This window comes from Triplophysa dalaica, chromosome 15, assembly GCF_015846415.1.
Source record: "Triplophysa dalaica isolate WHDGS20190420 chromosome 15, ASM1584641v1, whole genome shotgun sequence".
NCBI lineage: Eukaryota > Metazoa > Chordata > Actinopteri > Cypriniformes > Nemacheilidae > Triplophysa > Triplophysa dalaica.
The window spans coordinates 3,709,143-3,722,389 of record NC_079556.1 but is presented as its reverse complement, the minus strand read 5'-3'; the positions used below and the strand labels follow the sequence as shown (position 1 = coordinate 3,722,389).

General features: G+C 39.2%; 1 protein-coding gene across 3 annotated transcripts in view; it reads right to left on the bottom strand.

The window, feature by feature from the left end:
- The window catches only part of foxn3 (forkhead box N3), a 71,796-nt gene that overhangs the window by 37,039 nt on the left and 21,510 nt on the right, over positions 1-13,247 (bottom strand). For all 3 annotated transcript variants that reach the window (XM_056767128.1, XM_056767130.1, XM_056767129.1), the window contains exon 2: positions 12,628-13,184. In XM_056767128.1, coding sequence (XP_056623106.1) covers positions 12,628-13,170 — 543 coding nt within the window. In that variant the 5' untranslated portion in view covers positions 13,171-13,184. The remainder of the gene's footprint in view (positions 1-12,627; positions 13,185-13,247) is intronic.

Genomic DNA, 13,247 nt, shown 5'->3' with positions numbered 1-13,247 from the left:
ATCCTTAAATAGCCTGTCCACTAGATGTGAATGCTCTGAAGGAAATGAAAAATAGGGGAATTAAAAGAAATGGAAAAAATTAAAATAAAATGCATTAGGAAAAGGAAAAAACAGGGAACTGGTAAACAAAACATTTATGACAAAGAAAAATTTCACAACACGGACCATTTACCGTTTTAAATGCTTTTTTGTAAATTTAAACATTACCAAGATGCAAAGGAAAAGCAATGTATTGGCATTTTGACTCTTGGGAATGGCCAAAACTGTGAGATTAAACAAAGACAATCAATTCTAATTACCACAGCATCATAAATCGCAGCGCACTAGCCCTGCAGGAACATCTAGTGTTGTGGAACTCAGCGAGACAGGTTTTCTCAAGACGATAATACATTCTGACTGTATCAAGAGAAGTTTATCAAGTTTAAATATCATCTATTTACCTAATTACAATCGCAACAGATGCACCTGAACAACACTGTACTGAACATATCTGTCTGCAGACAATACGGCATCCAACAAAGGACACAGCCGTTTTAAAAACATGTGATGCTCCCGGCATTCAATGCATCAGATTTTTCATATGTGCTCTGTGGAAAAAGCCTGCGCTGGTCTATCTTTCCCGATGTTCTGTAATCAGAAGAAATCAATAGGTTTCAGAGCACTTTGCTTCAGATTTATCTCCATCTCCCGACAGCTGCTGTGTCCGTCTGAAGGCCAGCTCAATGGCACCAGCCAATAGAGTCTCCAATCAGGAAGAGGGGGGAGAGAGAGCCAGAGAAAGACAGGAGATCCAGGAGGAGAAGGAGGGGGCACTTGGATTACACTGGTTGCCTAGGCAACAGGCAACGGTGGAGTATATAAGGACCGTTCGACTGTCTTTGCAGAAAGATCTTTCATTCTCCCAAGAAGCACAGGCCTCTGAAGATGCTATTTTCTATTATGAGCAGTTAAGTTAATCCTATCAGTTCCCGAGCAAAATGAAAGGCTCCTATTACCGACCCCTCCTCCTCGACACAACCGTCCAGAGTCAACGCTCGCTGGTTTAAAAATGGGAAAAGATCCATCATTATAAGAAGGGCCAACCTCACTTTTAGTACTGTTCAGCGTGCAACCCCAAATATTAAACTATTATATGGTAACAAAAACTTTTTTCTTTGGATATTAATGACGTAGAGCTCCTGACGGGAACTTTTAGGATGAATTCGAAGTCATCAGACTTATTTCAGCACACAATAAACCAAGCAAAAAAAAAAAAAAACCTGCATCTTTCTTAAGAAGCACCTCTACTTCTTAAGAAAACTACACAATCTGTCGGCCAATAAACAATAAACAACACACTTTACTTCAGTGTTCACTTGAACAGCATCGCGTTTTGATTCGCTAAACCAAGTGGGTTAATGCTCTTTTGGTAAGGTGATCGATATAAATGCAGACATCGACCGCGCTGAAACATGGATAAATCAAGGTGTCCAAAAGAACATCATTGCTTTAGTCTCCAAATCCCAGCAGTCATCAGCTGCTAATGGCTACGGCCCCAGAGACGTCATTTTTTCGCCGGCTCTGAAGCTAAAAACACAGGAAAGGGAAGAAAAATACAGCGAGACTAATTTTGGAGACTGCTGATTCAACGCTGAGATTCTGCACACAATGCAGGTCTATATTGTGAAGTTGTGCAGTGGAGCATTAAGAGGCCGATGACTTTTCTCACCTTCAGAGCCTCTTGGTATATTAGAAAGGGCGTGAAAGGCCGTTCGTAATGAGGGTGCTTGAGGAGGGGGTGGCTTGGGTCTTCGGATCTATTCACTGGAAAAGCGCAACACATCACCCCCCGCCTACTCTCTGTCGTTCTTTTCTATTTTTCTAGTGGTGTGCAATTCATTGCGAAGGCTGAGTAGATCATAATGATCCACCGTGGCAGCATCTCACATAGAGCGTCATAATATGAATAAACCACACCTCTAATAATCCAAACACACGACTCACGCTCTCATCAAAAACAACCTAAACTGCTTGTTATCATAAACAAATCTGACTCTGAATTCAAGTATAAACATCCTTAAGTGGTCTTTGACTTGAAAATGCTAGCATTTTATCTTCTAAACAGTAAAAGTGGATCAATAAATGTAATCTGAAGTGAAAGGCTATGTTTTGTTGCTATTCCTTTTAACACACGATACTTCCGATGATCACAAAAACGTAATGCTTCTCTTAGCTTGATGATGTTTTATATTTTTTGTAAGCATGTTTTATTTAATATTTGTATTTTATTACATGTACAGTACACAATTGTAACCGTTAACATACTTGCTATCTGTAAATATCTCTTCCATTTCTACCTTTTTATACTTTCTATTTTTTATATTTATCATTTAGACCTTCCTCATTATTTTATTTAAGTTTAAGTAAATACTTTATTCCTAAATATAATTCCTTGTGTATGTGTGTGTGTGCGCACACTAAACCTTATTCTGACTCTGAACTTTCTGAAATAGTTCACCCAACACAACAGAAGACATTTTGAAGAATGGACACAAAACCAGTTAAACCAAATTTCTCGAAAAATATTTTGTCTTCTGCAGAAGAAAGTCATATAGAGGTTTTAAACAACATGAGGTTGAATAAATAATGACGGAATTTCCATTTTATGGGTGAACTGCCCCTTTAAATGTGTACACCGGTGAAACATCCAAAATCTACTGCCAATAAGTCAATAATTCATTCAAGACCAAAACTGGTCATTTCAGAACCAATGCACAGACAGTGTAGAAAAGAGCAAAGGAATTCTGGGACTGCTAATGACCCGTGTAATCCTAATTAAAAAGGATTCCTTAACAGAGCCCGAAGCCAACCAGACTACAGCTCGGATATAAAAGTAAAAGCCGATGACATGATAAATTGAGACAAGCCCTGCTTCTTCAGTAAAGTCTTTGGCAGAAGAGTACCCCGGACAGAGTGTGTGTGGGTGTACGAGTGTACATTTTGTGAGTGTGTGTATACCATGTGTGAGCAACGGTGACTAAGGATGGCAAGATCAAGGCCCACTGAGATGTAGCCCCACAGAAATTGCACATTCTCGACCGAAGCGTCTCGTCTGGCGTGTGAACACCATGTTTATACTGACACAGTCAGGCGGACGCCGAGATCATACGCAAGCAATATGGTGTCCCCCATGGACACAGCATACGGCCAGTAACCGTGAGGAGAGAGGGCCACGGATTCAGATCTGTGATGGAGTGAACAGACCAGCACATCTACATCATCACATACGCAGTAAGCTTTTGAATAAAATCTTTTCTTACTAATATAACAATGTTTTTTTTTCTCTGTAGTTCTATTTTCCTTAACCCTGATGATATTTTATAGCCCATTGGTTGCTGTTTGACAAATTGGGAATTGAGTTTTCACTTACAGCATTACAGGGAGCCCCAGAGTTGTTGTGTTTTTTGTAGGCCAACCCGAAGTTAGCGCTACAGTGGTTCCCTCGAACGCAAAGCCCAAGCATTTTTCCCATAGACTTTTGGAAGATCGCAAAAAAATATCTCTGTGATTAACGAAGGTTTATGATGTTTACACGTTTTGTCTATCAAGATAATCTTTACAAATGAACAAATTTACAAAGCTAACATGATTCTACAGTATAAACAGACTACACGACTTCGAGGTCGATCGATATCAAAGTCACCACCACGAAGCCTCAAACAACTCTTGTTCCCTAGTAAGTAATGACTCAGTGAATGCATCCGCATCTTTGACTTTAGAGATTTGTGCATTATTTGTGAGCTTTATATGCGCGATGACGTTAACCCATATCCCATAGAGTTTGGAACGATGGAACCCGAAGACCTAAAATGTTAACTTACTTCCGGGGTTTGCATACAAAATTGCGTCATCTCTGCCGCTTCCAATTCGCTTGTCAGATGTTTTAAATAAAATATTCACAATGTAATAGAAATATTGCCAAACAAGACAATACCTATCATGCAGTACAGTGTTCTTCTCTTATAAAAACAGCGCAACTCAAATACCTGAGAATGAGAAATGTTGGGTTTAAAATCGAAAGAGTTTGGTGTTTTGCAAATATGAGAACAGCCTGAAATATTGTTAAGAAACACTCAATGAATGAATATGTACTTTAAATACGTACAAACACCAATGACAGACAATCAAAATCTATTGTAAAGTCAATAGCTCATGTAAGATTAAGACTGGTGAAGTCTAATTCATTAATTCAATAGTAGAAGAGATATCAACAATGTTAGAAACTGAGCTTAGATTTACCAAGTCTGCAAGCAAATTATTTATTAATTATTAAAGACTTCAATATGAACTCAAATATTTCCCAACAAATTTATCCAATACAGATAATCTTAGCCGTACAAAATACATTCATTCTATAGCTCTGTACTATATGTGTTTAAATAACTATAACTAATATCAATTTCACATCTAAGATAAAGTGGAAAAGTCAATGAAACAGAACTCCATCAGACCCTCTGAACTGTGAAAGAGCATCCCCAGAAAAATAACATTTTTCTCTTGGAGGTCCTTCAGACCCTATACACACGTCAAACTTGTGCATCTGAACAAAGATAAAAAATCTAAAAAGTAATACAAAACAAGAACATACATTGGCTTTAAACCTAGAAAGTTTTAGGGTGCTTAGTGCTTAACATGCATCAACCCTCTTAAAGGATCAACCCTCTTATTAGTTGAACACAAAAGAAGATGCTTTCCAGAATGTACTTTAGATTGTAATTTTTCCTACTATGGCAGTCAATGGTGGTCAAGAACTATTTGCTTACAAACATTCTTCCAAACATCTTTCTCTGTGTTCATCAGAACGAAGAAACTTATACAGATTTGGAAAAACTTCGGGGTGAGTAAAGGACGACAGAATTGTCCCTTTAAATAAGAGACGGCACAAGGTCAAGCCCCCTTTTAAACTGATAAAAACAAAGTGAAGACATTGTAAGCTGTCCCTTTTTGTGCCTAATAACCGTTGCAGACAAACAAGCAAAAATCTGTGCTTGTTATGTAAATTCAACAGCAGGCAGAGAGGACAGATGATTCAACTTTTCCCATTGTCATCACCGTTGCGTCGGAGACGTCCAGGTGGACAGCGGAATAAAAACTAAAATCATGTACCTCAAGCTCTGCCAACACTTCTCGAGTGCAGACACGCCGATCTCCATAACCAAGGTGGCGCAGATTTCTAACACACACATTATCTCATTTAACAACACCTTTCACCTTGACAGACTTGTATTCAACACATGAATTCAGACACACTGCTCTGTCGGTGAATAGATCTAATGATGAAGCACTTACTGAGGCTATATCGGTAACAGACTAACAGACAAGTCGAGCAATCTGTAAAATTGCTCAATTGTACAGCTCAAATGACAGCATTATCTGCAATTATCCTTTCATCTGCTCCACGTAAGTCTTGTTAACAGGGGTAGACCCAACATGGCTCCGAGGCGCTGCCTCACTTCTGCAGGGTTTTGCGTTGCTTTTGCAAGATGTTATAATGGATACTTACCCATTTTTACAATCCCAGCGAATACAAAACAGCCTGTGGATGGTCTATCATAAATGTGAAAGATTGGTCACAAGTCAAGTAACCACTACCTACAATAATCCTAAAACAGTCATTGCTTTTTATTTTTGTGGCTTGCAGATCCATTTCTCTTCTTATCATCACCACTGGCCCTATCAGTGCGGCCAAAGCGTTATATAAGCCCCCCGTCGGACGTGCCCTTGTCAGACGTTGCTAAGCAGGAAATGCAGTATTAAGTTAACCCAATATTTCAAGGTATGTGTCCATCCTGTTTTCATCATGAGCCGTTTCAGATTCAGAATCTGAAAAGGGTGCTAATATTCGGAGAGTCAGCGCTGTGCTCTGTGTCCGGTATTGATCGTCAGTTACTGTGGTGTCAGCGTGTAGCATCGGGGAACCTGGGGGGCCGGTCGTGTTACCCTTGGTAACAGAACGTTGGGTGACGTCAGGGAGAGGTTTGCGTGCAAATCTCTTGGAGCTTTCACTGCGACCCAACATCTGTCCATGGGGAGCACAACAGCTGGCCAGGGAACATATCAGCAAGCGGGACGACTTTATCCCACGTCAACCTGGTTTTTGGAGTGACGAGTTAGTTGTGCCACACAGATCTTACCATTGCAATGGCTAAAAGATTTGTCAAGAACAGACATAGTAGAAGATAACATCATAGAAAAAGAGAAAGGCCGGAATGAATCAGTTTGCTTGAACCTTTATATTCTCCATATTCTTCTTCAAGACAACTAAATCAATTATTGACCATCTTAACTTGATAAAATAGGTCTCCAAACATAAAATGAACAAATTGGCACGCTGATTTATGCATTATATGCAATGATTTAAATTTTTTATCAAATAGTAATTCATTTATTTATTAATAATACTGATTCATTTGAGGTATCGGGTTCCCTTTTTTAGCATGAAATTTCATTTTGACGTCACAAGATTTAAATTTGTGTTATATAACACAAAAAAAAACTAAATCGCAGTGACCAGATGCCTCTGAAATAAAGTCAAGGGGGCGTATTACAGAAAGTTTCTTATCCTAAATCTTAATTTACGATACGATTCGTTGAATTTGGATTTTTCGCACTAATTTGATATAAGATTCCTATCCTATCTTACAAAATCTTATCTTTTCTCTAGTTAAGACATCCTAAATTGCACCGTCAAGCTCGGCAATCCACTTTCAGGTCTGTTACAAAGCAACAAACACTGTGCGAGCTACTGATGAGGTAAACAAAATGTAAAAACAAAACTGGCGAGATTTAGATTTTAGTGCCGCGGAAATAGAAACTTTAATGAGTTTGGTAGAAAAGGTAAAGCCAATACTATTTGGTCATTTTTCACCATCACTCACTCACAAAGACAAAGACAGGTAGTGGGCAAGAGTTGCCGACAATTTGTCTGCAGTGTCCGGCATTAACCGTACAACTGAGGTTGTGAAGAAAAGTTTACCACCCTTGCAAGCGAAATAATAAAGAAAGTGGCTCTACAGGCAAAGGGGATGAAGAAAACGCGAGGGGGAACAAGCAAGCTCCATCGCTTACACTTTTGGAAACATGAATGTTGGGTGTCAACGAGAAAGTGCACTATGAAGGTATTGCCCAAGTAAAAACAGGTTGTTATGTCACTTTTGAATTTAAGGTACTGCATTAGGCATTAGTCACTATAACCGGTAACGCTCTGTGACGCTTGTTGACGCTTTGTTGCTGATCGCAGTTTCTGTGCTAACTGTAATGTCAAGTTGCGTCACATTCTGTAATTACTAAGAAGTGTTTTGTCATCATACATGTAAAACATCTTCACGGTCCTCTATTCATTTTTCTTCCATCAAACATTCTTAATTTTCAATTATTAACAAATGTAATGCTATTGTTGGACAGGGCATGTTTGAGCGTTTTTTTCTGTTAGTTTTTAAATATTTTGAAGCTAGGACAGCTGTGATGTTGTCATAAAGTTAAGACCGTTTATAGGATTATTTGTCAAGTTAAGACTCTTCTGTAATACACCTTTCCTATATGTAGTTGAGATAAGAAGCATTTAGGAAATGACGTTTTGTAATAGCTTCTGTCCTAAATGAGGTCCTACCTGAAATGATCTTAGTTACCGAACAGATCGGATAAGATTTTCAAAATACAATCTTTCTGTAATACGCCCCCAGTACTTTTGTGAATTAGGCACATTCTATAATAAGCATAATTTGTAAGGGATGTATCGATATCAAAATATCACTGTAGGACACTACCTCGGTATAAAGTCCACGGTGCGATATTTAAAACGACAAATGATAACTTGGAAACGTGCCATAAGCATCCTTTCTATCCTATTGCTTAGAGGTATGAGTTATAGTAAGAGATGGGACAAATAACCAAAAAAATCCCTTTTATTAAATAAAACCTTGACAAAGGTAACATCTATTCTTTTACTTACATTCTCTATGTTAGGCCCGGAATACCTATTGTTTCAAACAGTCATGTGACCACGATAATATTCAGACAATTTTGCTATCGTGATCACACAGTATCGATAATATTGTAACATCCCTAATCATTTGCATAAAAAGAAGCTGAGTTCTACACTTTGTGTACAAGATCATAATGTACCGTTTTGATATGAAACTGGTGCAACGTTTTTACGATGCAGCGCACGACACAACAACCTGGATTGCTTGTCACAAATATGCCCAGAACAAAACAACTCAATTATTCCATTGTCATGGGAACAAATACACATACATTAAAAAACAATAATGCAAAATAGAATTCCATGGCTGGTAAGAAATAATTATGACCAGTATTTATATTTTCTATTGCCCCACCATCACAGATGTTTCCGTTGGGCACTGGCAACACATCCCGAGACTAAAAGTGTCAGTAGCATATTCTTTGCTCCTGTATTTCTTCATAAATGACTCTCTCACCTTTACCTGTTCAACTCTTGTGCAATCTGTCCTGTTTCTATGGAGATGACATAAACAATGGAAAAGACACATTAATCATCCAAGCTCCCTCTCACCACTACGTATAAAGAGCGATGCATGTGCCTGTATGTGAAACAGTCTTCATAAGGGGACACAAGCGCTCCGGAGATCCACCCATATAACTACCACTCAGGTGCCAAGTTCAGATCCTGTGTTCATAACAGTGCCATGGAAACAAATGACAGGGTGTCATTTCTAAAGCACTCAATTTTCACTGGAATCGCAGTGCAGCTCTGTAACATGAACTTGTACACATCACAACATGAGCGGTTTCAAATTCCCTGAAGATTTGTGCTATATGTGCCGAAAATAGAGCCGTGCCGCATGCTTTATTGAACTTTTCTGGACAAAATTCATCTCTATATGAGGCTTGCTGTAAATGCGCCAGATTCAAGACATTAGAGTGGATTCATATACAGCCGTATTCAATTTTTCTGAATTCACTATTTATATGTGTTTAGGTAATTTTTTGTTCTATTCTGAGAACTATGATTTGCATTTATTTGCAGAAAATAAAAACGGGAGAATAACGACAAAATAACCGAAAATATGCTCTGTATTATTTTCAGACCTCAAATCCTTTAAAGAGAAATGACAAAAAATTGATTAAATAAAAATGTGGAATTGTCTCAATTTTTTTCTTGGCTATATATATGATGTCCTTTAACAGCTCGGCTGATTATTTTTTTGCCTGCATCTAAGCAAACCTCACCACTGATTAGGTGGATCCACATGTGCCGTTACCTGATTTGCATATTCCTTTAGTAAATCGGACAATAAAACATGCATGCAAAAAAAAACTATTCTGTCAATGGACAGAATGCCTACTGAATGCCCCCCTCAATCCATGAAAGCAAAAACAACATTTTCTTCAAATCTGGATCTCTTAATTTGAGTCTCCTCTCGGCCGAAATTAATTATTCCCTTGGAAAGCCCTGGAGATGGTGCATCTATCAAATGTTTGTTTATTTAGACTCTTATTTCGCTGCTTTAATTTGCCCCTTACTGTCTCATTATGGAGAGTGATGCATGATTGCATAGCAAATCCACAATGAATCTGAAATTAAAACGGACTTAAAATAGTCATCTCGTTCATTAAGTAGGCCAATGAGGCTGGAGAAATAAAATCAAATGCCAAATTAACAGGCCGGACTTCTTTTATTAACTGTTTATCGAGAAAACAACTTTGAATTCAACACAACAAACTTGATTCAGTTGTACGTCTCAATTATGCAGTCAAACAAAACTTAAGATTTCTTGCGTGTTTTACATTTTCCAAAAAAATAATTTTACATTAGTTGCCCATGTACAACTCACCAACACTCAGGTGTTCAAGTTGTTTCTAGGATGTTGCTAGGCTTTTCTGGGTGGTTGCTAAGCAACCAACCCCTAATGATACTGTAGTGCCTAAATATGGCTCTGTTCTTCATTCAGCGATGTCTATGAAACACTCAACAAGCCACATGATCTGAGCTATCATTCATGTCCGCAGCACGAACAGCGCCTGGATGAATAACATGCCAAAGTTAAATGTTAAAGGTTAAGAGTTTGTCAAGTTCTCTCACCTCAAGTGTGAGCAATAATGATAGCGATGCATTGCTCAGAAAGCTGTTTTTACTTTTACATTATGTGTTTCTTAGCGCAATATGGAGCCAAGACAAGGAACCCTTAATTCTGTAAAGTCCTGAGCTCAAACTCACGCAGTTCAGCTGAATAAAGAAAACCAACCCGACAGTGTGAGCCTCAGCACGGCACCATTCAATTTTAGATGGCAAAGCTGTTAAAAGTAGATGAGTGCATTAAAAACAAGCTCGAGAATGACATCTCATTCTCAAACCATGGATATTTTCACTGGAGTATATACTTATGTATATAAGACCGCGATACACAATACTGTGTCCTTCAAAAATATTTAATAAATCAAAACACTAATATTTAGTTCAGGTGATGCAAAGACAATATTCGACATACACTACCGGTCAAAAGTTTGGAAGCTTTGTCAAGTATGAGCAAAATCGTTTTCTTTAGAAATAGCTTTAAAATAGTACTGAAGGGGCTCTTATTGGCTGCTTTTTCTTCATTATTTGGTACAAGTCAAAAATATATTTTTATGTCGATCAAAGAATTTGACAATTGTGTTTTTGTCTAGTAATTTCAAACAATTAAGCATACACTGAGATTTGTTTTTTACCATTATAGCGTTTGCAAACTTTTGACCGGTCCTGTATATTTCTATTAAATTAATATAATCTTAAAAACACAATGTAGCAAAGTCAAAAAAGTCCAGTTCGCTCATCCAAAAAGGAGTCGAGGGGAATCGGGTAACATGCCCTCAGATGGGGGAGAGTTAAGGGAAAGAGAGCACGAGAGAGAGAGAGAGAGAGAGAGAGAAAGAAAAAGAGAGAAAAAGAGAGAGGGAGAGAGAGAAAAAGAGAGAGCGAAAAAGAGAGAGAGACAGAAAGAAAAAAAGAGAGAGGGAGATAGAGAAAAAGAGAGAGCAAGAGAGAGAGTGCAGGAGAGAGAGAGAGAGAGAGAGAGAGAGAGAGAGAGAGAAAGAGAGAGAGAGAGAGACAGAAAGAAAAAAAGAGAGAGAGAGAGAGAGATAGATAAAAAGAGAGAGCAAGAGAGAGAGAGATAGAGAAAAAGAGAGAGCGAAAAAGAGAGAGAGACAGAAAGAAAAAAAGAGAGAGGGAGAGATAGAGAAAAAGAGAGAGCAAGAGAGAGAGTGCAGGAGAGAGAGAGAGAGAGAGAGAGATAAAGAGAGAGAGAGAGAGAGAGAGAGAGAGAGAGAGAGAGACAGAAAGAAAAAAAGAGAGAGAGAGCAAGAGAGAGAGAGAGAGAGATAGATAGAGAAAAAGAGAGAGCAAGAGAGAGAGAGAGAGAGAGTGAGCAAGAGAGAGAGAGAGAGAGAGAGAGAGAGAGCAAGAGAGAGAGAGAGAGAGAGAGAGAGAGAGAGAGAGAGAGAGAGAAAGAGAGAGAGAGAAAGAGAGAGAGAGAGCAAGAGAGAGAGAGAGATATGCTGTCAGAATACTTTCTCTCACTCACTCATGCGCACAAACACACACACACACACGCACACACACACACAGTTCCTCTGTTGCTTCAGCTTACTTTCCATGTCAACTGCAAAGCTGTTTCTATGGAGATACATATACAAAAAAATTCTTTGCTCCTCGGCCAGAGAGCAGATGGCAGTGAACCGCGAGTCACGTGGAACGTTTTTACTGTTCTGAGTGGACTAACTTGCAGACACATGCACACCATAAACATGCACACATCTACACACACAAATATAGACTGTGCATAGGAATGCGTTTATCAGCCTCTGAAAAGAACTAAATCAATACTCAATCATCCACCTAATGACTTGCAATTCATGCTCTATATCTGTTTATCAAACAATTACAAAATGTTCTCAAAGAAATCTGTTCGATCTGAGTGTACTGATATAAACCTCCTGATAACAAAGGCAGGTCGCACCGCAAAATATTAACCCATTCATCCATGTATGACACACTTTACTCCTCCTCCTTGAAACTGTATTTATTCATAAAGTCAAGTAAACTATAGTCAGATAAGTGCTTTACATAGTGATCTACATCGAGTTGTTTAAAGGTCCAGTGTATGAAATCTAGCGGCATCTATCAGGTGAGGTCACAAATTGCAACCAATGGCTCACTCCACCCTAAATGTTTTCACTTCTTTGCTGAAGGATATAACAAAAACACGTTCTGTTGAGCAGTTTGTCTGTAGTTTTATTGAAACAAAATGATGAATTCCATGTAAGGGGCCCGCGCTGTATGTAGATAGAAAAAGCTCATTCTAAGGTAATAGAAACATAACACTTCATTAGGTCTTTCTACACCTCGGAAGACATATTACATTCCATTTCTGTAAATAGATCCCTCCAAAACTACACACTTCACCTTTAACAGGAAAAACACATGCTATGAAAACTGCATATTGTGTGGTTTTCGAGTGAAACGAAATTGAAAGAAAAAACAAAGAGCCACGAGGCTAGACTTGCACTTCCCACTCTTCGTTTAAAGATTCATGCGGCCGAGCATAGACGTTTTCCTGTCCTTACCTGACTCCGGTCCTTATCCACTTTCTTAAAACACTTATTGAGAGACAGATTGTGCCTGACTGAGTTCTTCCACCCCGTGGGGGCGTTGGCAAAGTATGGGAAGTGTTCCAGGATCCAGTTGTATATGTCTTTCACAGGCAGTCTCTTGGAAGGGGCATCTTCTATAGCCATGAAGATGAGGCAGCTGAACGAATAGGGGGGTTTGCAGTTGGGGTTCTGCTTGGCGTCATACGGGAGGTCCGAGTGTGCTGGGGAGGGCGGGGTGTCGTCGTCCAGGTCCTGAACGGGGCTGACGCTCCTCAGCACGGGATCGCCGAAGCTGTTGAGAAGATTCTTGCTCTCGTGGAGCCAGTTGAGGTTGGTGAGCTCTTCATCTTCTACACTGCCCTTCTCCAGCTTGATGGTGGGGAGAGCCAGGTCCATCTCCTCGGCCTCCTGGAGGGCACACCTGATGGAGCTCGCCTGATAAAATTGGCTCAGGCCGCTTGCGACGCTGACCCCGGATCCTTCCGGCTTCTTACTGGGAGGCATAACCGGACCCATTTAGACCAGAGCTCCTACAGAAAACACCAGAGAGAACACAATCACTATCATGGGTAATAAATCATTTCAATAGTAAA